Raw genomic sequence first — 27,316 nt, 5'->3', positions numbered from 1 at the left:
GGGAGGGGCATCAGGCATTTATACATTCCTGCTTTATGAATTCTTATTAAATAGGTGGAGAATTATCAATCTTAGGCACCTGTCAACATTGCAGATAATCAAAAGAGACATTAACAGTGCAATCTGAAACATCAACTCTGAATGGTTTAGGAGAGTGACCAAGCCCTACACTGATTTATCCTGGAGATACCCTGGTGCAAAGCTATGATGGCATAACACCAGTACCAGCATAATCCCAGAAGATCAATGGGTGGCATCATGAGTTTGTCAGAGGAGGAGCAGGGCTTAGTCAGCATCTGCTCTCTCTCCACTTCTGGTCATGCCTTGAATGCTGATGTAACATTATGTGGGCATAAACCCTGGTCTCCAGCAAACACATGTAAAATAAGAATACAAGTTGCTTCCTTCAGCTCCACCCCTAAGCCCCAGTGCATACCAACTAGGGTACCAACTAAATGTGCAGTCAACCCAGCCTTCTTAAGCCAGGAAACCTATAACTCAGACGCTACGGTGCGCAGCTTGGACTATGTCCTTCTGGGCCCCTGGGAAACACACTAAGAACACACACAGGGGGAGTCTGGTGATGGGAACACCACAAAAAGGGCACAATTTGCACAAACAGGTAAGGAGGGAAACAAACACCATTGCAGCATATTGCCAATACTACTTTGCTCAGATCCATTACAATTCTCCACCTCAGGATGTGCACGCTACAGGAAAGCCTCCACCCCTCCAGCTGGGGGTGAACAGACATATCCCACACAAATAAACAAGGGAGGGTCCTGCACAAATTGTGACTGCAGCAAATATTTCCCCATGTCCCCCACCATCTTTGCCTCAACATTTCTGGCTATATTTATACAGGTTTTTTACCCTGAATGAAGAGCAGCATTATTGGAAGCTTCCACATTGTGTCCTGCCTCTAAACACAGCACATGGAGCTCCCAGATCTTCCTGTTTAACTGAATCAGAAGGAAACCTCCTTTGGTCTGACTTAAAAAGAAAGAGAGGGCTACCTGTAGACAGAGTGGGCTAGCTTTCCACAATGAATCTGGGGAGTGGGTGGCACTCAGGTCAGCTTTCCAAGTAGCACATTCCGCCCTCCTTTTTAGCCATGTAGGGCTTTTTCTGCTTTCCCAGCTGAAGTGGGGTGTAGCTGGTGCTGTCGCTCAGCTGTGAAGGGGGATTGGGATTTTGCCAGATGCAAGGGAGCATGCAGTTGTCATTTTGGCTTCTCACCAACACAATGTTGCGAAAGAGGGCAGGGACAACATCAGGAGTGAGTGGCATGGGGATGAGGCATGCACCATCTACACCTGCTCTTACCCCACTTGCTGCTGCTTCTGCAGCATGGGTTTGTGTTCACACCTCGTGGGGAGTCAGCCCCTGCTTCCCTGAACAAATGCGAGCAGTGAGTACTTTAAGTATTCACATCTTTTACAATAGGGTATGATATTCAGATCACATACTTAAATATATAGTCTTTAAGGCTAATATTAGCTTACAATTCTATATTATTTAACATTTGGACAGAAGCTGTTAGGATAAGTGTTCCTCCGCTAGAACAGTCACACATCATGTTTCTGGTCACAATACATACCACAATATACTATCATCAGATTTGCTGTTTAGAATATTAGAATCATAGAGTTGGAAGGGGCCATACAGGCCATCTGGTCCAACCCCCTGCTCAATGCGAGATCTGCCTAAAGCATCCCTGATAAGTGTTCGTCCAGCCGCTGCTTGAAGGCCAGAGAAGGAGAGCTCACCACCTCCCTAGGCAGCCAATTCCACTGCTAAACTACTCTTTCTGTAAAAAAAAAAAAATCCTAATGTCCAGCCGGTACCTTTCTGACCATAAGTTATACCCATTATTGAGAGTCCTGTGCTGCTAACAGGAACAGCTCCCTGCTATCCTCTAAGTGATAGCCCTTCAAATACTTCAAGAGAGAAATCATGTCCCCTTTCAACCTCCTCTTTTCCAGACTAAACATTCCCAAGTCCCTCAGCCTTTCCTCAGAGGCCATGGTCTTTAGGCCCCAATCATCCTCATTGCTCTCCTCTGAACCCACTCCATTCTGTCTACATCCTTGTTGACATGAGGCCTCTAGAACTGCACACAGTACTCCAGGTGTGGCCTGACCAATGTGGTACATATAGGGTTGCCAACCTCTAGGTACTAGCTGGAGATGTCCTGCTATTACAACTGATCTCCAGCCAATAGAAATCAGTTCACCTGGAGAAAATGGCTGCTTTGGCAACAGGACTCTATGACATTGAAGTCCCTCCCCTCCCCAAACCCTGCCCTCCTTAGGCTCTGCCCTCAAAATCTCCCACCAGTGGTGAAGAGGGACCTGGCAACCCTAGATACACAACAGGACTATGACATCTTGAGATTTGGATTTTATGCCCCTGCTGATAAACCCCAAGACCGCATTAGCCTTTTTTGCTGCTGCAAAGGTAAAAATATTCACCTAATTTAAGGGTACTCTATTTGTTAATGTTTGCTCTTAGTAAAGATAGTATAGGAATACCAATTGTGGGGAAATCAACATGCCTTCTGCTATGAGAAGTCCAACCTCACTAACCTTTGGGATTTCTTTGAGAAGGTTAACAAGCATTTGAATAAGGGTAATCTGGTAGATGTTAGATACTTGGTCTTCCAATATCTTCTGAGTAGACCTATAAGTCATGGGATAAGAGGACAAGATGGGCCCTCTTATGGATTAAAATTTGGTTAAACAACAGGAAGCAGATTGGAGGACTAAATGGAGTGTTCCCCCAAAGGATGGAAGTGAGCAGTGGGGTCCCACAAGGATCAGTATTGGGATTGGAGCGGTTTATTCTGTTCATAAAAGATCTGGAATTTAGGGGTGACAAGTGTAGTGGTGGTGATGGAAAGTGCCCTCAAGCTGCAGCTGACCTATGGTGACCCAGTAGGGTTTCCAAGGCAAGAGATGTTCAGAGGTGGTTTGCCATTGCCTGACTGCGTAATGACCCTGACCTTCCCTGGTGGGCTCTCATCCAAATACTAACCACAGATGTCCCTGCTTAGCTTACAAAATCTGATGAGATCGGGCTAGCCTGGGCCATTCAGGTATGAGTGAAAAGTGTAGTCACCAAGTTTATAGAGGATACCAAATTATTCAGAATAGTGAAAGCCAAGATTATCCAGGAGGGTCTTTCTAAATTGGGTGAGTATCCAACAAGGTGGTAAATGAAGTTCAGTGTAGGTAAGTTCAAGGTGATGCACAATAAATCCTAACTTCAAATATATGGTGAAGGAGTCTGACCTCACTGAAAAGAGATCTTGGGGTTGTAAATGGGTAGTTTAATGAACATGTTGACTCATAGTGTGGCACTGAAAAAGCAAACTCCATGTGGTTAATTACTAGGAAAGGGACTGTAGATAAAACAGCCAATACTGCAATGCCCTTATTTGGAATACTGTATACAGTTCTGGATACTATATCTCAGAAAAGGTGATGCAGAGCTGGACAAAACGCCGAAGAAGCCCACCAAGATGATTAAAGGAATGAAGCACCTTTCCTATGAGGAAAGGCTGAAGAGTTTGGGACTTTTCAGTTTAAGAAAAAAGCAATGAGTATGGTGATTATGATAAAGGCTTCTACAGTTATGCATGGGGAGAAAGTGGATGGAGAGAAAATAATGCTAGAACTCAGGTGCATCTAATTAAACTGATGCACAATAGATTCAGGATGGACAAAAGCAAATACTTTAATGAATAATTAAAGTTTGGAATCCACTGAAGTGGATGAAATAATGGCCACTAGAATAGATGGCTTTAGAAGGGGATTAGACAAATTAATTGAAGATACCGTATATACTTGCGTATAAGCCGAGTTTTTCAGCCCAAAAAAAGGGCTGAGAAAACCCAACTCGGCTTATACGAGGGTCAGTTGGTAGGTGGAGGGAGGGAGGGAAAGAGGGAGGGGGGAACTTGCCGCCGCCACCTGCCCGCGCGCCTTCTCTGTGCCCAGGAGGCCCCGTGGGCAGCTCCTGGCCCGCAGGGAAGGCGCGCGGGCAGGCGGTGGCAAGAAGCGTGTTTGCATCCACCGAGGTTTGAAGAGCCAACGCTGCGAGCCGAGGAGGGGGTGGGATCCGCGCTGCCCCACCAGCCTGGCCTCTCGAGAAGACCTAGTTGCCTCTGCTTCCCGTGGCTATAAAGCGCCGTTTCGTCTGCTTTGGCGCCAGTGCTTAAGACCTTCATCCCACCACCGCTTCCAGGAAGATTTCTCATGATCCTTTTAAAGAAGTTGTGTGTGCGTGGTGGGTTTTTATTCCCCCCCTCCCTCCACCTACCGACCGACCCACCGCCGCCGCCTGCCCGTGTGCCTTCTCTGCGGGCCAGGAGCGGCCAGCAGGGCCTCCTAGGCACAGGGAAGGCACACAGGCAGGTGGTGGCCCCCTCCCTGTGCCCAGGAGGCCCCACGGCAGGAGGCCCCACGGCCGGTAAGGTAAGCCTGCGGGGGGGAAAGGCCTCCTTTCCCACCCCCGACTTATACGCGGGTGCCTAATTTTTCCCCATTTTTGGGGTGAAATTAGGCACCTCGGCTTATACTTGGGTCGGCTTATACCCGAGTATATACGGTAGATCCATTAACAGCTATGATGACTAAATGGAACCTCCACATCTAAAGGCAGCACATTTCTGAATACCAGTGCTAAAAGACAACATCAGGATCAACGCCCTGTTTGTTGGCCCTCAAGGGCAGCTGATTGGCCACTCTGAAACAGGATGTTCGATCGCACTATATTTCCCCCCTTTTAATATACAAATCCAATGCCTCTGTGACTGACATAATGCCTTTTTTACTAAGTGATAGGGACCCCAAGGCTACATTGTCAGTGGCAAATTTGTTTCAATCCTTATATCCCTCCAACACTAGATATATGCTGCTCAAGATCAATTGATCAAGGAGCTTCTAAGGGATAAAAGGAAAAGGAAACAGGATGCTGGACTAGATGATCCCATATTTGACCCAGCAGCGCTTTTCTTATGTTCCTAAATATTGATTAACTGTTTCTTACCGGTACAGTCAGTGCAGTAACAGCTGGGGTGTGAAAGGTTGGGTCACTCTGACTCTCTTGATGGACAACTTGATATTGAGAAATAACACCATTAGAAGAAGTTGGGCTGGTCCAATTTAGTAGCACCGAGTAAGCACTAATAGCTTGGGCCCAGGGAGCTTTCATGCCCCAAGGTGGAGCTTCAAGAGTCTGTGTTGAAGACCATGGGCTATCTACAGACCCCTTGGAATTCTGAGCCCTGATGCGATATTCATACTCTGTGAATGGCTGAAGTATGTCAGTAGCATCAATAAATTCCAAAGCACCTTCAGACCAAATGAAGATAAGCAGTTCCTCTTGAGTGCCCACAGGACGCCTGAAAGTCAAAAAGAAAAAGAAAGAAAAAGATAGTGTATGTAACAGAATAGTACTTTACAATAATAAGCAGATGTGATACTGAAGTACAAACGTTAAAATTATTGTAACTTTACCCAGCCTATTTCATTATTTTCTTAAAACTTACTTACAATGATGAAAATAAAAAGAAAGAAATTGTAAATACAGGAAATAATAGTGAGCATTATTTAAAAGATTATGAAAAGCTCTGGGCCACTAAGTGTGAATCACTTGAGCTTGACCATGTCTGGGAAAGGTGGGGTACAAGTCTAATAAACAAACAAATAATTTTTTTTTCAATTTTTCAATTTAACTCTCAGGTCTCATCAAGGTTAAGGTTTTAACATAAGATCTAATAGTCTCAGATATCCACACAGGCATGCTAAAATACTTGATCATGTGTTTTAAAAAGCCATAAGTTCTCACACGTTGAAACACATAAGGTAATATTTCAACTGAAAGTATGACCCAGTGACAATCTTCCCCTTAGCCCTGGTATCTGACAGAGATGTACCGGTAAGCAGGATGATTTCTAGTCCATGCCTTCTAAACTGAATTCAGGCAAGAAAATATCTGTATATCTAATTTTAAACTTGGCTCTAGAGCACAAACCTTAAAGTCCACACGATGGGGTAAGAGACAAATCAGGTAATTTTTCTACAAATTTGGGATACAAACTATCCAGGTTTGCAGAAAAATCAGATTTTTTAAAAAAATGTTGGGGGGATTTTTAGGGCTGTCAATTCGGTTCGGTCCGAACTGAAAATCAACCGAATTTCCCCTGATTCGTTGCTTTTCTGTTCGGACGGATCCGAACTCAAAACTGGCGGGCAACCGGGGGGGGCCGAATTCAGCGAGTTCGGGAGTTAGCGAATAAATTCGGCCAATTCGGCCGTCAGTAAGCAGCATAACCGTCAGTAAGCAGCATTCTCCTCCCCCGGCCAATCGGTGGGCAAGCTGGGTCTTCTTCTGGCCAATCAGTCAGGATTGAGTACTGGAGGAATCAGCTGATGTGCGGCCCGGCCAGGGAGAGAGAGAGAGAGAGAGCGAAATCCTCGTGTGTGTGTGTGGGATGCTTGTGCACATTCGCTCCTTTCTGTGGCTGCAGGGGGCGCATTTTTTGGGGTGCACACACAAAACTTTCACTGGAACTTCAGATGAAGCTTCTTAAGGTACCCCCAAGTTTTGTAAACTTTGGGTCAGGGGGTCCCGAGATATGGGCTCCCCCCCTTTTCTTTCCATGGCTGCAGGGGGTGCATTTTTGGGGGTGCAGATCCCAAACTTTGAGCGGAGTTTCAGACCAGTGTTCTTAAGATACCCCCCAAGTTTTGTAAACATTGGGTCAGGGGGTCTCGAGATATGGGCTCTCCCCCTTTTCCCTCCCCCCTTTTCCATTTATGTGGCTGCAGGGGGCGCTTTTTTGGGGATATAGCCCCCAAACGTTTAGCATAGCTTCAGTGAATTATTCTTAAGATACTACCCAAGTTTTGTAAAGATGGGTTCAGTGGGGGCAGAAATATCGCCTCCCCCCCTTTTCTCTTTCCATGGCTGCAGGGGGCGCATTTTTGGGGGTGCAGACACAAAACTTTCACTGGAACTTTAGATTAAGCTTCTTAAGGAACCCCCCAAGTTTTGTGAACATTGGGTCAGGGGGTCCTGAGATATGGGCTTTTCCCTTTCCCCTTTCCCCTATTGGGATGAATGGGGCAGCCGATCCGATCCTGTGTGCATCTCTCCAGAGCAAAACGTTCCGTGCCTAATTGGAATCATCTTGGATTACAGCCCGTCCTGATGGAACAGAAGACAGCCACAGTAAGACCCCTTTGGGGGCTTTAATCTATAATTTTTCTCCTGTGTGTGTGTGTGTGGGGGAAAGCAGAGTCTGTGTGTGTGTGGGGAGGGAGCAGTTTCTGTGGGTGGGGGGGAAGCCAAAGGGGGCTTTCGTCGGTTCTGCCTGGGGTGTGTGTTCCCCCTTGAGTCTCTCGCTCCCTGGTTTGAGGGGGGAGGTTTCAGTTGTGTGTTGCAAAGGTGTTGTTTAACAAGGTTGTGTTTGCAGTTGTTTTGCTAATTTCTCCGCTGTTGTCGGGCTGGGAGCTTTGTGCGTGAGCGGCAAGCTCTGCTGAGAGATGCACAACATTAAGGGTGGGGGGGACCCCTTTCAGGGCCCATATCTCAGCCCCCCCTGACCCAATCTTTACAAAACTTGGGGAGTCTTTCAATAAACGTCCCAATAAAAAAGTTTGGGACCTCTAAGCCCAAAAATGCCCCCCCCCAGAGCCGCGGAAAGGCGCGGTTGTGTTTTTAATGGCTTTATTTGGCCGAATTTGTTTCCGAACTTTGAATTCCCGCCGAATTGAACGGATCCGAAGTGGGGGAGTTCGGACTTCGGCACGTACCGAACCCACAAGGGCCAAATTCGGCCGAATCTGAACTGTACCGAATTTTTTTTTTTGACAGCCCTAGGGATTTTCATAGATTCTCTATTTTTTAAAAAAATTATTTTGCGGCTGGGAAGCCTCTGAGGAGGCGGCATGGCTGTGCTGCTCCTGGCCGCCATGTATCCACCACCACCCCAATCAGGAATGGGCTGCCCATTGTGAGTTCTGGGTGGCCATTTTGGAGATTGCTAAGCAACCTCAGACAACATTGTCAGGGCTTCCATGTCTCAGTGTCAGCTGCATGTGTGTATGGGGAGAGGCAACAAAGAATGAAAGACACAAGGCAGGAATAGGGTTACAGAAGCATGCAAGAAAGGAATGGGGAGGGAGGGAAGTAAATCTGAAGGGCTGAGGAGTAGAAAACATAAGCTGGTGGGTGGGAAGGAAGAAAAGGAGAGAGGCTGTTGGAGCTGCCATGGGGGGGGAGGAAAGCTGAAGACAAGGTGGGAGAAGACAGATAAAAGTCGTGGGAAGAGAAGAAAAGGAGAGGGTTTGTAGGAGCTGCCCTAGGGAAGGAAGAAAAGATGAAGACTGGGGAGGGAGGCAAGTGAAGGTTGCAGGAGAGAAGAACAGAGCAGAGGCTGCTGGAGCTTTCATGGGGAGGGAAAGCTGAACACTTGGTTGTGAAGGAAAGAAAAGGAAAGAAGCCAACACCTTAAATTGGGCCTGGTAACTGATGGGCAGCCAGTGGAGTGACTGTAGAATGGGAGTAATATGCACCTAGCTCCACCTAGCTCCTGATAATAGCCAAGCTGTGGTGTTCTGCACCAACTGGAGTTTCTGAATTAATTTTGAGGGAAGACCAATGTACAGTGCATTACAGCAGTCTAATTTAGATGTCACTATGGTGTGGATCCAGGAAGTCAGATAAGCTGTATCAAGGTAAGGGGCCATCTTATGGGCTAGACTGTTGGGAGAAAGCCTTTTTCTTACAGCTGCATTAACTTGCTTCTCTAGCAATAACATTGGTTCCAGTATAACCCCGAGGCACTTAACCAAGTCAGCAAGGGTCAGCTGAACTCCATCAAAAGTGGAGAGCACAATATCTGTCATGTGTCAGCCTGCGGAGACTGCCGGAAGAGGAAACAGAAGTCCCAACTGAAGAACAGCCACAGTCAGAACATGGCTCACAATGTCTGCAGGCAGCCAGAACAGAGGAACAGCCGCAGTCAGAAGATGGCTCATTGTGCCTGCAGCCTGCCAGCTAAAGGGCTCTAGCTGGGCCTGACACCTTGCAGCAAGCAGTGGATCAGAGGAGGAGACGGGTTCAACTGGAAATGCAACAGTGATGCCAAAGTGCGAGACTGCAAGCCCAATGTAGAGCTCTCCTTGACAGCAATGTTGAGGCAGAGCAGGGCTGAAGCACTACCTGGCTGAGATCAGCCTAAATGGCAACAACTGGCTCTGCTAAAGCAGAAAGATAAGGTATTTAAGCCGCCTTCTCCCGTTTAACTGTAAGGCCCGCAGAACTAAACTGGGCCAGGACCTGCCGAACTCGGCAGAGCAGCTCTGACTCCGACGCAGCAGCTATTAACACGTCATCAAAATATGGCACCACCCCTGGAAGACCTTTCAGGAGATCTTCCATTAAATTTTGGAAAATTCCCAGGGCTGTGCAAACCCCGAATTGCAGATGAGTGACGCGGAACGCGCCCCAGTGCGTCACGATAGTTCGCGCCTCGGCCGACTCGCTGTCAACTGGCAGTTGTTGGTATGCCTGTGCCAGGTCGAGTTTCGCGAAGACTCTGCCGCCTGCGAGGGACGCCAGCAGATGGCTCACAACCGGAACCGGGTAAGAGTGCTGCTGCAGAGCCCGGTTGATAGTGCATTTATAATCGGCACAGATTCGGACCTCCCGTTTGGTTTGAGGGGTGTTACTATAGGTGTTTCCCACCTTGCGTTGGGAACCGGCTCTAGAACCCCTTGCTGGATGAGGCGGTCAATCTTGGCATCAATTTTGCCCTTGAGGGCGAACGGAACTCGGCGGGCCTTGAGTCAGATTGGCGCTGCCCCAGGGTCGAGTTGGAGGTGGATTGGAGGCCCTTGGTAATGACCCAGAGGCACATTCCAAACATCTTCAAACTCACACCACACACTCTCAACATTGGACAGGGTGACATGGTGAATTCCGGTTAGTTGGATTCCCAGTGCTTGGAACCATTCTAGGCCCAACAGGCTGACCACCAGGAGACGAAGTGTTTCCTCTTGTTGCAAGTGTCGGACCCGGACTTGTGCGATTCCCTTGATCGGCACCCGATTCTGTTGGTAGTATTATGCCGCTTTTCTGAAGCTTTGGGGCCTTGCCCGGCGTGAAGAGGTGCTGGAATGTGTCTTTGGACACCATTGAGAGCGTTGACCCAGAGTCGACCTCCATTTCACATGGGGACCCGTTAATGTTGACGGTAATATGGACCTTGCTTATGGAGTGTAGTTCCGTTGCAGTTTGACCCAGGGAATAAGACTGTGGCGGGGTCAACCGGTGGGTAGCAGAGATAGTGGTTCCCGCAACAATCAAGTGAGCCGGGTGTGTGTCGGTATTGCACCTCCCGACTGTGTTAGGGTTGCCACCTCCACTTCGCCTGGTGGAACGGCAAACCCAAGCGATGTGGCCGATCTTCCCACAACCTCTGCATTTGGCGTCTCTAAATCGACAGGACTGACGGTCATGGGGGTCACCACAGCTTGTGCACTGTCGGCCGGTGGTGACTCGTGGTCTTGTTCCCTTGTTGGCCCTTTGAGCGTCTTCCATACCCATTCTGTGGAAGTATTCTTCCCCCTCAATATCACTGTCATTTTCATAGTGAACCTGGGTTGTGTCTCTGGTGGACCCCGTGCCGTACGTCGCTCCCTTGAGGTCCAATGCACTGGAAACCCTGGCAGCTGCTTCGGCTTGTGTTGCGTCTTCCAAAGCCTCTTCAAAAGTCACGGATTTCTTGGACAGAAGATGGCGGCGGACCTTCTTGTCACTAAGGCCGATAACCAGCTGGTCATGGAGCCTATCTTTCACATCAGGGAACGCACAGTACTTCGCGGCCTGCCTTAAAACGGCGATGTACTCGGTAACCGTTTCTCCCTGCGCTTGGCGTCATTCCTGGAATTCGGTGCGTCTCGCCAGTTGAGACGGTTTAGGTGCGAAGTGTTCGTCCAGGGCCGTTATAATGTCGTCGTAAGTGGCCACGTCGATATCAACGGGCGTTAACAATCCCTGAGCTAACTTGAACGTGTCTTGGCCACAGAGGCTTAGGAAAGCCGCTTTCTTTTTTTCCACTGATGTGAGGTCGTTCGCGACCATATGGTACCTCATCCTCATAGCATATGAGGCCCTTTTCTTGGGAGTGGCTGGATTAAATGGCTCCATATTACCCTGGGCCCGGCTAGCCATTATCATGGCTCTGTCTGTACCTTGGATGATTTGTTCAGTTCTTCCCACGCTGGTGGCCTACCAGCATCGGTATCCCACCTTCGTCACCACTATTATGTATTGTGGGTAACACCAAGAGGCCAGAGGCTCAGTTAACAGATAACTCCTTTATAAACAGTAACACACTGTAACTGTAACTGCATTGAACTGAGAATTGTGGCTCCCCGCCTGGCTTATATACTGTCAGAATGCCCGCCTTCTTTCTCCCCCCCCCCACTCTTGTGATTGGGCGGCTCAACGGCGGGCCGACAGGCTCTTACTTAGTGTTCCATTCTGTCCCACATAATACAACAACATATTCAACCAATACATAACAACTATTGTGCAAGCAACTCATCACCAACCCCCCTGTGTATCAGCCTTGGTTCTCTGTTATACTTTGGATTCCTGGCATCCTGATTTCTTGGACTAAACCTGACTCACGACTTGGACTGCCCTTGCCTGTGTTGAACCATGCCTGAACCTTGAAAGACCTTGGACTGCTTTCCAGACTACGCTTCATGCCTCAGGCCCCCACTATCTGCCTGCAGCAAGATAATATCCTTCAAGATCTCCACCTTCCCAACTTACATTACCTCTGTTTTTTCAGGGTTTAGTTTTAGTTTATTCTCTCTTAGCCAATTTACCACAGCAGCCAGGCAGCTATTAAGACCTCTATTGCATCACCAAGAGATTTGGATAAGGATATACAATGCTGGGTATCATCTGCATATTGATGATAACTAACCCCAAAGCTATGAATGATTTGTCCTAAGGGCTTTACATAGAGATTGAAAAGCATGGGGGATGGAATTGGGTCCTGTGGAACATCACAGGTTAGGTCCCAGACTGATGATAACTGGTTTCCAATAGCAACCCTTTGCATATGATCCATGAGGAACAATTTGAACCAGTTCAGCATGCATTCCCTGTTACTTATTTCTGCCTCCAAGCATCTCAACAAGGTGGTATAATCTACTGTTGTTTATGACACTTTCATGCCATTTTAACACCATTTTACACGATTAATACCCAACTTGTTATAGATATTCAAAACTGTGTTCAACAGCAATATTTCTATCTTATTTAGTTAATATGGTTGGGGGGAAATATGACACCTCTTCCCCTAACAATTGTCACTATGACTTATTGTAAATTGTGAGCATCCAAAACAACTAGCAACATGTTTTTTGTTTTTTAAAATTGGAGACAATGTTTTCAGAGTGCAGAAGATTTCCAGGCAAACCATCTACTACTTCCATCTACTACTTGCCCAAAAGTATACTGCATACTTGTACTTCCATCTAGTTGTATAGTTTGAAGTATAATGACTTCCCAGTGAGTTAAGGAGCGAAAAAACCCTCAATTGCAGAAAAGTGAAAAATTATGATATTTTAAGTCCAGCAATGCTCTCTTTAATGCTTGCTAGTTCGCTTTGCACTGCACAGCATCTCAATTAGCCACCATAGCTGTTTGTTGAATTCACAAATTAGTGTTTAGTAACGTGGAAAATCTGTGATAAACAATTTCTCGGTGCTGATAGATCAAATATGCCACCAACTGTGAGCTCTTCCACAAGCAAAGCTGTAACAATGTAGTCTGGTTAAAGTGTTTAGATCTTATTACTGCTGAATATTTAATGAAAGAAACTTATGGCTAGGTAAATGGTTCCACATAGTGCTACAAGGAGAGAATATCCTCATGTATGAATAAACTTTGAGCAGAAATGGCTGAGCAGTCTCTAATCATTTCAAAAGGCTGAAGATTTAGAATTCAGCTGTTCATTTAAGTGGAAGCTTTTCTCCCACACAGTGAGAAACACAAGAGAAAAATGACATTTCTCAGGAACTGGGAACTGCTACTGAATCTGCATATGCTATTTTCACTCATTTTATGATAGTCAAGTAGGCTATTTTTATAACGACAAGCTACACAGGTCACCTCATAGCCAGAAATAACCCAAATACTTTAGGTGTTTACTCTGAGAACCAAAGAGCTGTGGCTATGGAAGCTTTTTCCTCAAAGCATATTGTTTCTTTTAATCAGTTGTAGGTCTTTTGCACCATGGCAAAAGTTGGTAAACAAACTGCTTTAAACCAACTGTTTAAATTGCATTTAATTCCAACTTTCAACCCCTTACTGACCAGTGCCGGATTTACGTATAAGCTAAACAAGCTATATGTACATTTCCAAAATATAAGATAAAAAACAAATAAAATAAAACCTACATACAGCAACAGTGTTTTGTGTCGTATAGGCTCCTATGATGTAAGTAATGGGCCCTGCCTGCTAGCCTGCTCCCTAAAATATCACTGGTTTGCTCATTTCTATATAAAAATTACCATATAGCATATATTCAACACAAAAAATAGCGACAATTTGTTGTTGACAAAGGACAGCTGGACATATAAAGGGCCCCATTACCTTCAACAGCTTAGGGCCTCATCAAACCTAAATCCAGCCTTGTTACTGACAGTGCCATCATAAGAAGGTCTACTCAAAATCTTACTCAGATCTTATGTATACTCCCTTAGAATTTCACTGTTCGTAGCTAACAACCTCCACCGCTCAGTTCCACAGAAATCAAACATTACACATGGAAAAAGAAAGCAAATCAAGTAAATATATTTATGTTTGCCTACTCGGGTTTGCTAAGCAAAGGTTTTGGAGGGACAGGGACAAGGGAATCCTCAGAGGGGATAGCTGCTAACTCTAAATCTTTGCAAAATACATCACTCTGTTTTAATGAAAAGCTGCCTTACTCACTTGTGGGCTAAATAAATTTTACTTGGTGTACAAATGACAGCAAGGCAATAGCAGCAAATGATGAAAAGAAATTACATACCATAACATCCCCTAGAAATACTGCAAGCTTGTTGCTATAACAGTGTAAGGCTAGGCATGGGCATCGCATTAAAAAAAGAAAAAGAACTGCGTGCTTACATCCCATTTCTGTCCTTACAAATTTTTGATTTTTTTCACAGCTATCTGAGAAAGATGTGATATTGTTGTTGTCTAAGCACATTTAAACTTCAGCTGAAATAACTGCCAAGTGATTCATGCCTATGTAGGTGAATATAACGATTGTATCTGGAGCCCCAGTGCGCCATTTTCATTTCACTTTAAATAAAAAACAAAATGTATCTATGTCAGTCAGTGCCCTTCTGCTGTACTCAGAGGTATCAAACAGGCTACAATTATGATTGTGAAGTGATTGTGTCACATTGGAGGAAGGTTTATTGCTTTCGAGTCTGCTAGGCAGTAACACATTCTGTTTCATATTACTCTTTATATCATTGTTTGGCTGTGACTAGAATAATCAAATGCCATCAAATGCTGTCAAATTCAATTTACAGTATTTTCCACTTTCTGCATTATATTTCCTGTTTTCCCTTTCTATTGCTGCGGTTGAAATTGCAGCAGTAATCATCGGCTTTATTTACAAAACCGGCAGAGTGAAGCCACGTCTTGGACCAGTGTTTCTCAAACAGGGGTCTGGGGACCGCTGGGGGTTCATGAGTCCTTTCGTAAGGACAAAGGGCAAGCCAAAGCTATCTGGCTAAGGTAAAAATGTAACATAGTTTTCTAGGAATTGGGTGGGGGAGAGGATTCTTTCCTTCAGAGGAAGGAGATGGAATCTGCTTCCCCCCTTTTTGAAGAGTGGGAGCTCACAGCATTGCTGACTCCTGCAGTCACCTAGGTGCCAGATCACCTGACAGCATGAGCCACAAAAAAAGACAAAGATTCTAATTGTGAAATCTGCCTAAATAGGATGTCATGCTGTTCTCTCCTCTATACCCTCCCCTTCATTTTAATCTCTGGTCTCTCACTCTCTTACCTCTCCTACCACCTGGGTCTTCTTCCCTATCCACGGCCATCGCCCATGTAAAGTTCTAATCCCAGATGAAATGATAATTTTCCCTTTATTCTTTGAACAACTGAAAATTTCAGCTTGAATTATCAGAAGGCAGTATCACTGCCACAAGCACAGTACAATGTAGGTGGCTGGGGTCCAAAGAAGCCCATGAATGTATCTAAAACACTTGATCCACATATGGGATTTTGCTTCTGGATGGAACGTTTTGTACTACATTGTATGTCACACAAGAAAGGTGCCTGAACTTCATAATCAGCTTTTTCAGATGAATACAGCAGACTTCCATGGGAAGGGAAAGCTGGAAAAGTCTCAGTTCACATATAGAAGCCAACTTCCTTCGATCCTAGTACTTATGCTAATGTGCAAAGACTCACTCCTACTTATTTCAGTAAGGCTGAATGAGAACCTATTTAGACATTTCTTTTGCTGTGTTCCTACCACCACAGTGGTAGGTGGTGCATGGTCAGGGCCTCCATATGGCTGGAAAAATGTTTTAATACTCTGCCACATAGGCTTTTATTCCTGTGTGTAAGGTGCCGTGTAAGTCGCAGCCAACTTATGGCAACCCAGTATGGTTTTCAAGGCAAGAGACTAACAGAGGTGGTTTGCCATTGACTTCCTCTGCATGACAACCCCGGTATTCCTTCATGATATCCCACCCAAGTACTAACCAGGGCCAACCATTCTTAGCTTCTGAGATCTGACAAGGTCAGGCTAGCCTGGGCTATCCAGGTCAGGGCCCCTTACTACTAGTTATACCTTAAAAATTGAGTCTTATTGGGCTGGCCCATCTCGACAAGTATCCTGTTTTGCACAATGACCACCTAGGTCTTTCTAGGAGGTCCACAATCAGAGTTCCTGCCGTACACATACCCTCTGCTATCCCTGCCCCCAGCAACAGGCATCAGAGACACATTGCCAATGAACATAGACATTTTACTGTGCCAAATTTGTGGGGCCTAGTAGCATTGACAGGAATGTTTCTCATGCTATCCATGTAAAATACAATATTTTACCTTTTTAAATTTTGTGACATCAGGCCTGACAAAAACCTCTGGTGAGTTCAAAAGCTTGCAGAGTTTTGTGCTAATTTGTTTGGTCCAATAAAAGTAATTACATGGATTTTGTTCTTGGTTTTGGATTGTGTTTGGACTAAAATGGCTGAACGACTTTTTCTATCTCGTGCTATCCAGCCTACCCACATGGGAAGAGGATGTAAGCTTTCATGGACCTTAGCTGAACTCTCAACAATTGACTGAATAAGGAATATTTGCTTGAACCTAGCAAGAAAAATAGACATGACTTAAGAGCTACCTGTAAATGAAGTAGTTTCTAATTATTCCATTGGATTTCTTAGGTGGTAACCATTTTACTTCAATAGATGTTGATCCAGTGGCTGTAACTACAGGTGGACTCAATTCCTTCGGAGGTGCTTCAAAAGTCCTTGCATATGCCCGTTCACCAACTCCACAGCCAACTGGAGGAAACAAAACACTCCTTAATGAATTACTTTCTGTGCAAACAGTGTAAAATAAGGCCCATAAACCAACATACATTTCTTAATGCAAGTGTACAAAGTATGATGATACCATGAGCATGGCATGATATTAGAAAAGGTAAACCATAAACACAAGTAAGTGAAAAGTATTTGCAATTTATGTGCTCTTTTTGTATATGTAAAGTATGTATTATTATTATTATTCTATTTCTTCTCAAATTATGGTCTATGTAGCAATATACTAAATTGATACTCTGATCGCTGACATATGCTTTTAGCATTACGACAAAAACTGAAGGAGATAATCATTACACTCAAGAGCTGAAAAATTCTGGAAAGAACACATTTGAAATAATAACCTAAGATTTCAAAACCACTCTGTACTGCTTTAATGGTTCCCCCAATAAGATCGATACTATTTCCCTATAATTTCCAATAGGTCAGGACCCTAAAGTTCAATATCAATAGTTTTTGTGGACTTACACCAATGCAAGCCACATATACTTTATTAACATGTTCCTTTAGATCAAGTTTCAGATATTCTTTATTCCCTGGCTTCTCTATAAACAATAATAAAATTGATGATGTAATGGCATGGATGTCATCCTATGTGTTTCTCTAGGACATTTGGGGGGGAAAAACTAACTCCATTTTATGCTTTTCATAATGCATTTGATAAAAAGAAGTATGTCCCCCCAAATGCTAACGTTTTAAATTTTCTTTTAAAATATTCATGATATAATATGGAGAAATGTAAAATGCACCACTCAGTGCCAGGCTTTGCTTTTACTAGGTAAACATTTCACTTCAATTTTGAAATAAGATGTTATCTGTTTTGCTGAACAGAATCTATTTTGCAAAACTGCACTGTCTGCTGATCACAAAAGAGAATTACTTAACGTCTTACCATTCTGGCAGGCTTGTATCCTTATCTCATACTGCGTGTACGGATCCAGACCATTCAAAAGAGCAAAATTTGGCTGTCCAACTGATTTTATAAGTGGTGAGATACTACCAGCATTTAGTAATATGTTGTATTTCAAAGGCACATTGGTCTTAAACAATCCTGTTAGAAAACAGACAAAATTGCACAGGATAATTGCTACAGAACAGATGCAACATTTCTGATGTGGGGGTTTCTGGCATACATGGGAGCTCTGTATATCCCTGTATGGATCAGAAGCACATTTCAATCATATTTCTTAATATTCACATCACATTTACACATGCATGCTCAGCACTTCAAATTCTCTTGCATTTGTAAATCAGCCATCAGAGCTTAATCTCCTCAGGCAGAACTTTTATAACTCCCAATACCAACTGAAACACAATCCTTATCTATGAACAAATACACTGGCTGAAATCAACCAAAGATAAGTCATCAAGTGATGAGACATCAAAATGATGAACACGCATGTGCAAATCAGCTGGAAATACCCCAACTGTCCTGAATACCATGAGTGCCATTAATAAATGACATAAGAATAGTGTATATACTTCTGTTCTATCAATCTCTGTGTGTAAAGTGCTGTTAAGTCGCAGCTGACTTATGGTGACCCCAGCAAGGGGCTTTCAAGTCAAGTGAGAAACAGAGGGAGTTTGCCATTGCCTTCCCCTGCAGACTCTTCTTTGGCACTCTCCCTTCCAAGTAACAATCCTGTTTAGCTTCTGAGATCTGACAAGATTGGGCTACACCATGCAGCCTTCCCTCCAAGCTCTATCAATCTGTAGGATACAAAAATTAGTTGTCTTCAATAACCAGTTTGTACTATCCCTCTGGTTTTCCTTTTTGAGCACTTTCAGCAGAAGAACGACAGATCTGGATGGTGGATTGTGGGGTCTATAGGAGAGGGTTACCTGACATACCATTACTCTGTAGCACAAGTAGATGTTGGCCAATTGTTTCTACAAGTGTCAGGATACTGAGGTGGGGCATGAGAGCAAGAGGTGTGAAATTGGAAGGGGTATAGGCTGTGGGAGATGAGCAGGAAGATATGATGCTCACTGCTTGCCTACTCTCTGGCCCATCTAAAGGCATAGAGGTAGAGATACTCTCAAGTGGTACCTTCTGATGCAATCTTGATGTTGTGCAATGTACAGTTTGTCAGAAATATTGTTTCCAGATCTGTTTTGCTGAACCAATGTGGCAGGTTATAATTTTGAAATACCCAATTTATATTCATGTATTTAGGGCTTTTCATTCTTATGGGCCACACTACTTCTTTCTACCTGTGAAAAGCAAAATACAGAACAGCTGCCATAAGAGGCTTGAATTACTCCATGATGCAGTCTTGACACTCAGCTATTGCTGTTCTCTATGCACACTCCACCATGAACTGAGCTTTCAACCATCTGAGTATGAGACAACATGGAATTTCACAGTTCCATATGCCAGCATTGGTATCATGGCCTTTCTGAAGAAGCTCAGTACAGCATAGGTATCATCTCAACAATTTCGAGTGTATAATCACAACAATCTTATGAAGCTGTTTGGGCTGAAGGGGAAAGACTGGGGCAGTAAGTACGCTTCACGGCTGAGTGAAAATCCACCTGCCAGTTTTATGATGACTCCAGAAACATCAGTCATTTTGGACAACAGATCCAAAGGGGGTGCCAAAGGGGGTGCCAGGCTTCCTTGGAAAGTTATTTAAAAATAAGTTGTCAACGCCAATGCAATATATTCATAGAGCGTTAAACTAGGCTGAGGAGACTGGGGTTCACGTCTCTATGCACCTGTGAAACTTACTTGGAGATCTTGGGTCAGTAACTGTTCTCAGGCTAACCTGCCCTACTGTTTCACTGTAAGGATAAAATTGACTTGAGGACAACATTGTATACCACCTTAAGCTTTCTGGAGTAGAAGTGGAATAAAAAAGTGAAAGGTAGAGTCAGACTTTTCACTTCAGGAGCAACAAATGTCTGAGGGTGGTGCTAAAAATCCTAATAAGTAAGTAGACATAAATGAGTAGACTGCCTTGATAGAATCTACTGAGGGAGAAAGCACAATACGTTACACAAAACGTGTCAAAGCCATGCAGTGAAAACTGATGTGGCTTTCCTTGGGACGCTATTGCTACACTTGCCTCGTGTTGTTGTAACACATCTGCTGTAGATAGTGATACCTTTGAAAATGAGAGAAGTAGGTTTAAAGATATCTGTTTCCAGTCTGAAACTACCGCACTGATGTTTTGAAGAGTGAATGGAATGAAATGGGCAGATTTGTTAAAGTCAGCTGGGAAACCACACAACTTGGTTAGTTCCAGAATTCATAAATTTGTGCCAGAATAAAAGGAACAGTAAAGGCACAAGTGAACCAATTTAGCCTAAGTGCAAATGGCAGTTTTGTTATTTGGTGTCAAAGTTATCGTGAGCACAATGACAACCTGCCATAATGCATTTTCATGTTCACTAAAGAACAAGGATTTAGTTGGTTAATATTCCCAGCAATGCTCCTTTTCATAATTTACAACAACTAGATGCTGATAGGTTATTTAACATTTATGAAGTTAAGATGTAATCAGAAAACCCTGATTATCTTTACAAATAAAAAAGTTAAATTATTCCACTTTTTCCTCCATGACTTCATTTCGCAGCAGGTGAAGACTCTGTAACAGGAGAAGTCAATCAAATAACATATTGGGGGTCTATGTGTCCCCCTCTTTTCCCTCCGCATCTAGACAAGGAATAATGGGCAATTCTGTGAAGAAGAATTTGTAAATTTACTTCAAATATAAGGTGTCTGATAAAGAAAAATATATAAGAAAGCATGGTTAAAAAACAAATAGTTCTGTTTTAGAGACTAATGATCAAAGATACTATAGAGCTCAGCTGGTAAAAAGCTATTAATTTAATCGGAAATACTGCAAAAACAGTAGAATCACTTTTCATTTTAGAGCTTGTATTTCAGTTACATTCTTCCTGTACTTTATTAAATATTTGATATACAGGCTTATTTTTTTACCAACAATATAGGATTAAAAACATAGTTATGTATGTTATTCACAAGGCCAGTAAATATGGATGGTTTTGGATGTATCCAAATCAGCTGATTTTTATTCATACAAAATATTCAGATAAATAGTACAATCTTATCTTCCACTACAAGCTACGCAAGTCAGCCCTGATCATCCTATCTAAAAGTCTCTAACTCTGGCACAGTGCAGCTAGTGTACTGAAGCAACAACAATGTTGTATAGTGTCAGTGAGAAAAGTTATCTTGGATAGTTATATACAGAACAGATGGCTCAGGGTTAGAGTGAAGCATGGAGATGGTTTGAGGTTATTTGGCATCACTTTGCTCCTGAAGCTACATTACACAGAGGACCTAAAGAGAAATTTAAGAGTGTGCTTATTTGGGAAACTAAGCACCAAGTTGCTGTCAAGTTCAATTTTCTATCAGATTCAGGCTGTTATCATCAGTGTAATTTAATATAGGAAATGTTCCTGAGAACTGTGTCACTCGTCACCAGCACATTCAAATTTTGCACAGCATTTACGGTGGCATCAATGGAAGTATTGGATGGGGCAAGAAGTAAATTTTCTCGATTTCAAAATATTGTGGCTTAAGTGATGGGATAACTAGAACCTCCTCACAGAAGAAATACTATCTTATTTATGTATTTATTGAATTCATATCCTATTTTTCAACTATAAAGTCCTCCAACACTTGAAAAAATAAAGTATCGACTTCTTCCTTCCTTACCATTCCCAATATTTTAGCCCATGTTAGTGAATCTGGAATGATGCACACTCTAGCAACTTCCTCCTACAAATGGAGAACTTTTAAGGTCTGACAATTGAGGGAGGAGCCAAACGTTGTTCTGCCTCCAATACTAAGGTCTGGATCTTAACATCTAGAACTCCCACAACAAATGGGGACATTCATTATACTCTAAACCAAATCTCTAGGATAGCCTTTAGACTAGCTAAACTAGTATTTAGCAGGAAGCGTTTAGTTTAAACTGCGCATGACTTTTCATGAGCATCAGACAGGTTCATTAGATTTACTAAGTTACAGAAATTGGAGTATGCTCTTGGCAGTTATCATCAAATACCAAATAAACCAGTTTGCCTCTAAGCTGTTCTAAGATGCTTAAAGTTTCTATTCTAACCAATTACCAGGAAAATCAAGTTTCTTGCTTTAATTACGCTTTTTTCATTCCAATTCTTATATAAATATCTAAAGGTCCATTCAGTCTGACAAGAAGGAAGATCAGATCTTTTTCATACCTATTCCCTATCCATAATTGATGTGAATGTCCCCCAGACACGCTAATACTTTATCCCACTGAGCTCAATGGTGATCACAAAAAAGTCAAATCAGTCAGCGTAACTCTACCCAGGATTCTGGGTTTTGATTATGCTAGTTTGAGACAAAATGTTAGGAACATGGGATAGAAGGCCTTGAATAGACTTTATTATACAAGTATATAACTGGTTGCCCTCCTCAAAGATGGTGAGGGGTCTGGAGACCAAGTCCTATGAGCAAAGGTTGAAGGAGCTGGGTATGTTTAGCTTGAAGAGAAGACTGAGAGGTGATACGATAACCATCTTCAAGTATTTGAAGGGCTGTCATATAGAGGAGGGTGCCGAGTTGTTTTCTGTTGCCCCAGAAGGTTGGACCAGAACAAAGGGTTGAAATTAAATCAAAAGAGTTTCCGTCTAGACATTAGGAATTTTTTCTAACAGAGTGGTTCCTCAGTGGAACAGGATTCCTTGGGTAAGCTCTTCTTCCCTGGAGATTTTTAAGAAGAGATTAGATGGCCATCTGTAAGCAATGCTGATTCTATGACCTTAAGCAGATGATGAGAGGGAGGACATCTTGGCCATCTTCTGGGCATGGAGTAGGGGTCACTGGGGGTGTGGGGGGAGGTAGTTGTGAATTTCCTGCATTGTGCAGGGGGTTGGACTAGATGACCCTGGTGGTCCCTTCCAACTCTATGATTTTATGGTTGTGAAGAGAAATAGGAGGCCTGTGTACATATTCCATGTCCTCATCTAGCATTCCTTTGCATTTCAGTGTAAGTTACTTGTGCATCAGGACATGTATAACTTGAATGAAACAAAGAGAGAGTGTTGGATGGGCCATGTGTAATTTGTATTGAGTACAGAGGGGTGGTTCAATGCCTTTAGAGGGAGGGCACACAGCCCATTGATACTGTAGGCATAAGAACATAAGAACATAAGAAAGGCCCTGCTGGATCAGACCAAGGCCCATCAAGTCCAGCAGTCTGTTCACACAGTGGCCAACCAGGTGCCTCTAGGAAGCCCACAAACAAAACGACTGCAGCAGCACCATCCTGCCTGTGTTCCACCACACCCAAAATAATAGGCATGTTCCTCTGATACTAGAGAGAATAGGGATGCAGCATGACTAGTATCCATGACTAGTATCCATTCTAACTAATAGCCATGAATACCCCTCTCCTCCATGAATGTGTGCCTTTGTGAATGCATAAGTGGGGTCAATTACAGCATATAGGAATTCACTCCACCTGTGCTGCAAGATGATCAAGGTACTCGCACACACATTTGTAAAATGTCCATCATGCCCATACAGGAGAGGCTGTATATAGCAAAGATTTCTCGGGGTGCCAATGTATGACAAAGAAACACATTGTACCCCCTGTGGGCACATTCTGTACCCTTCAACAGCAGTGTTTTACTTTTCCCAGAACAATTTAATAGCATCAATTTTTCAAGGGAAAAATTAAAGAGATGCAAGTTGGATCATTATTGGGGTGGGGAAACCTTGGAAACCCCTGGTTCTGTCTGAGATACAACAGAATGAGACAGAATGCTGTGAAATGGCATCTATGTATATACAAATATACATCTATACAGCTAAACACGTGCATGGATATATAATTAGCCCACTTCCCCATATATGTAAAGGACAGTGCAATGATTCACCATGGCTGTCTCTTTCAAAAAATAAAACCTTATTTCCATAATGATTGAGGTGAGTCAAGCATCTACTTTTCTTAATCTATCACTTTAAGCACTGCTTGGACACCTTGCCATTTAGTTAAGACAGAAGTTTTGAATTATTACATCCATAAAGGTATGGAATTTGGACACATCACTGCTGATGAAACATCATCATTAAAGTAAAAGGAGACTCCATGGATAGGTAGCCCATAATTAATCCTATGGGCGATTATGTGATCTAAATTTATTATGGAAGACCAGAGGATCGAATGCCAAAATGCAGCTTCTTCCCAAAGACTGTGGCCAACTAGCCTCTCATCAAAACTTGATTAATAAAAAGCAATTTTATTCCTGGAGACAATATCAATTAAAATGACTGTCTCAATGGGAGAATCACTGCCAACCCTTATTATAAAGGTTGACCTTTGAATATAAAAGGGAGAAATGCAGTATTTCAATATGATGTATTGAATGCCTAACTGAAGATTCATTCATAGAGAAAGTAAACTCTCTCAGAAAATAAAACTAAACTGACAAAGAAGAGCCAACCTGCCCAGGTATCTGCTGTGACATGGCTTAATCTCTAACACTTATTTTTCAGGGGTGGGTGGGGGTGGGAACTGAAGCTACAGGCTATACCACCTATCCCTTTGCAACACCCTCTTATCCATTTCCCTCAGAACTGAATTGGGTTGAACTCTCCTACATCTGTAGTCCTTGAAAGCCAGGTTGAGACAGGACAAGGTAAGGCATCGTTTTCACATCTGTCAGAGCATTTATAAAACTTCACCTTCACGCCAACATTTTCCAGAAAAAACAGGCTGGCTCTTACCACTCTGTTCACCGAAGCGCAGAGCCTTCGTCATGAGGAAGAACCTCTTCCAGTGCAGGATGACTGCTGGTGCCAAAGGAAGGCCCTGAACTTAGTTGAATCCATTGGTAGGTTCCAGCCCAAAATGTCTTGCAGCTTCCTGCCATGCAGCTTCCTGCATATTTTTGTTTTGCTCAGAGTCTGACCTTGTCAGGAATGGGTGGCATACAAATCTAATAAAAAATAAAATATCCTAGCCAATATAATTCCGTTCTGTCTGGTGGGCTGGGCAAATGGGGCAATGGGACAAGTATAGCCATTGGGAAGAATTTCTGAAAGTGTGCAAGTGCAAAAGATTTGCAATACAATTTAGAATAATTTTGAGCATGAGATAAAAAGTGAGAATTTTTGAGAGGTCAAGGGTTCTTCTTGCATGTCCAGTTAAATTGCAATTTGAGTATTGTTCACTGACCATTGCTTATTTTACAGGAATACGACACAGGGGTTTAAATATAGTAAAATACATTCCAGATCAAATTTAAATTCTAAAAGTTTTTAAAGAGTAAGTTAAAAATTACCCCTGACCTGGATGGCCCAAGCTAGCCCAGTCTCATCAGATCCTGGAAGCTAAGCAGGGTCAGCCCTGATTAGTATTTGGATGGGAGACCACCAAGAAAGTTCAGGGTCGCTATGTAGAGGCAATCAATGACAAACCACCTGTGAACATCTCTTGCCTTGAAATGGGGTTGCCACAAGTTGGCTGTGACTTGATGGTACTTTCCACCACCATCACCAAGTTAAAAATTACCACTGACTCAGTGCATACCAGCTAATATATGTATGAACACAGACAGTGTTAGAGAATCACACTTCCCGTGCATTAATTAATATCATTAACATACAAAGTAGAACTGGCACATTTCACCCCAAAGAGAAATGCATGTGTTTCCGTGATCTGGATATAGCACATACACGTGCATGTCCCTATTTCAAATGTTAATTAAATGCTTGAAGCATCTTGGAATACAAAATCAGCACCTCTTGATCATCTAGTCCAGGAAAGAGTATTCAGGAATGGCCAGCTGGATACATACTTTTTTGTCCAAAAGCCCATAAATGGAGCCTAATAATGGCCATCTCTTACTGTTGGTCCCTAACATCTAGCACTGAAACATGTGCTGTTTCTGAAGGAAAAGCTTCCACCATTCACACACCTCCTATATACATATGCCACGAATGTCTGAAGACAATTTATGAATATGAATTTATTTTAATTAATCCTTACATTTTATTTCATTTAAAATGTCTATAGTTCAAACAGATTAAGGAAAAATGGGGAAAGCAAGGAGATAGAGACCCATTTATTGATTAAATATCCACATAATTATTTGGGGGGATGGGTTGGTCATAGATCCTTTGAAATCAATAGCCTCAACACTGCCTAATTGCACAGAATCAAGCTGCAAGAAGGTCACAAAAACATATTTATAATAGTGAATATTCAAAGCTTTTGATGGAACATTATCAACACTAAGACAGTCTGAGATACTTTCCAATGAAATCAACTGTAGATTATAAGTCAAATTCACCTGCCTTCTTTCTGGGTGCTAAATCCTTCTAGGCAGTAGAGGAGGGAAAGTTTAATTTAAGATTTTAATCTTTTTCATATATTATAGCACTTCTATAATGGATTTTGTGCTTCTGAAAACTAAAAGATTGACAGCTCAGGATATTATAGATCTATTACCCATTGGTTCAATAGGCATCGCTGGAATATTTACTATTCCAGGCATGGATGCAAATGTTTTCAGGTACGTTTACATTGAATATAAACCTTTAAATCCTTCTGCTATCCAGTGGGTCTTCTGCAAGATGAAATAATATTTAAATAATAGAAAGAGATTGCGCTGAAAACAATTGCATAATTATTCCTGCCATAGCTATTTTTTCCCCTTTTGTGTGTTTGAAGTGGTTTTTAATTCATACAACACAACTTGGAGCTTTGGCAAAAAGTACAGTATAACTATTTCAATTAATAAATTAGAGGAATGAACAGTCATACATTTTGACACATTCCCAAATATTTTCCTAACATAAAGAAGCTAGACATATGACAATATATAGATGCAGGGGGTGGTGTTGGTGTTTGTTTTTAATCAGTTAGTGGGAACCTGCAAGGCTTTGCAGGGTGAATTTCCCTCTCTCACACCCTCATAGCCTCTCCTCCTTTCCTGCTTCCTCTCCTTACCAATTAGCAGTCAACCTACCTCTATCTTCTCCCCATCTTCAGTTTTCCACCCTAAATTTCCCCTGGCATCCTCTACCTAGCAAAGCTATGGCCTAGTTGCACAGTGCCAGTTGCCAGGGTGGGCCCAGTTGCACACTGGGGATCCTACAAGGACTTGCAAAGGGCACCCATTTTCTCCTGCCATCACTACATCCTCTGGCAGTAAATTCCACATTTTAATCACCTGTTGAGTAAAGAATTATTCCCTTTTGTCTCTCCTGAATCTCCTGCCCTTCAATTTAATTGGATGCCCTCACGTTCTAATATTCCCGGAGAAGGAGAAAAAGGTATCACTGTCCACTCTCTCTAACCTGTGCTTAATGTCATAAACATCTACCATGTCCCTGCTTAGTCTAAACAGAAAAGTCCCAGGCTCTTCAGCCTTTCTTCATAGGCAATGCACTCTGAACCCTTTAACATCTTGGTTGTCTTCTTCTGTGTTTTTTATAGCTTTGGAATGCACTTTTTGAGATATAAAGACCACAACTGCACACAGTATACAAAATCAAGTTGCACCATGGAACTATACAGGGGCATTATAATATCGGCTGTTTTTTGGTTCTTGTAGGTTATCCGGGCTGTGTAACGTGGTCTTGGTATATGTCTGTCCTTCAGTGTTACTCCTCTGAAGATGCCTGCCACAGCTGC

General features: G+C 43.0%; 1 protein-coding gene across 1 annotated transcript in view; it reads right to left on the bottom strand.

The window, feature by feature from the left end:
• The window catches only part of USH2A (usherin), a 588,113-nt gene that overhangs the window by 87,224 nt on the left and 473,573 nt on the right, over positions 1-27,316 (bottom strand). Inside the window, exons 58-60 of the mRNA XM_056852957.1 lie at positions 17,548-17,706; positions 16,457-16,619; positions 5,053-5,407 (exon numbers count right to left, since the gene is read on the bottom strand). Coding sequence (XP_056708935.1) covers positions 5,053-5,407; positions 16,457-16,619; positions 17,548-17,706 — 677 coding nt within the window. The remainder of the gene's footprint in view (positions 1-5,052; positions 5,408-16,456; positions 16,620-17,547; positions 17,707-27,316) is intronic.

Source organism: Euleptes europaea, chromosome 7, assembly GCF_029931775.1.
Source record: "Euleptes europaea isolate rEulEur1 chromosome 7, rEulEur1.hap1, whole genome shotgun sequence".
Classification (NCBI taxonomy): Eukaryota; Metazoa; Chordata; class Lepidosauria; order Squamata; family Sphaerodactylidae; genus Euleptes; species Euleptes europaea.
Note: the sequence above shows the minus strand (reverse complement) of the source record. Positions and strands in the feature narration are given on the sequence as shown.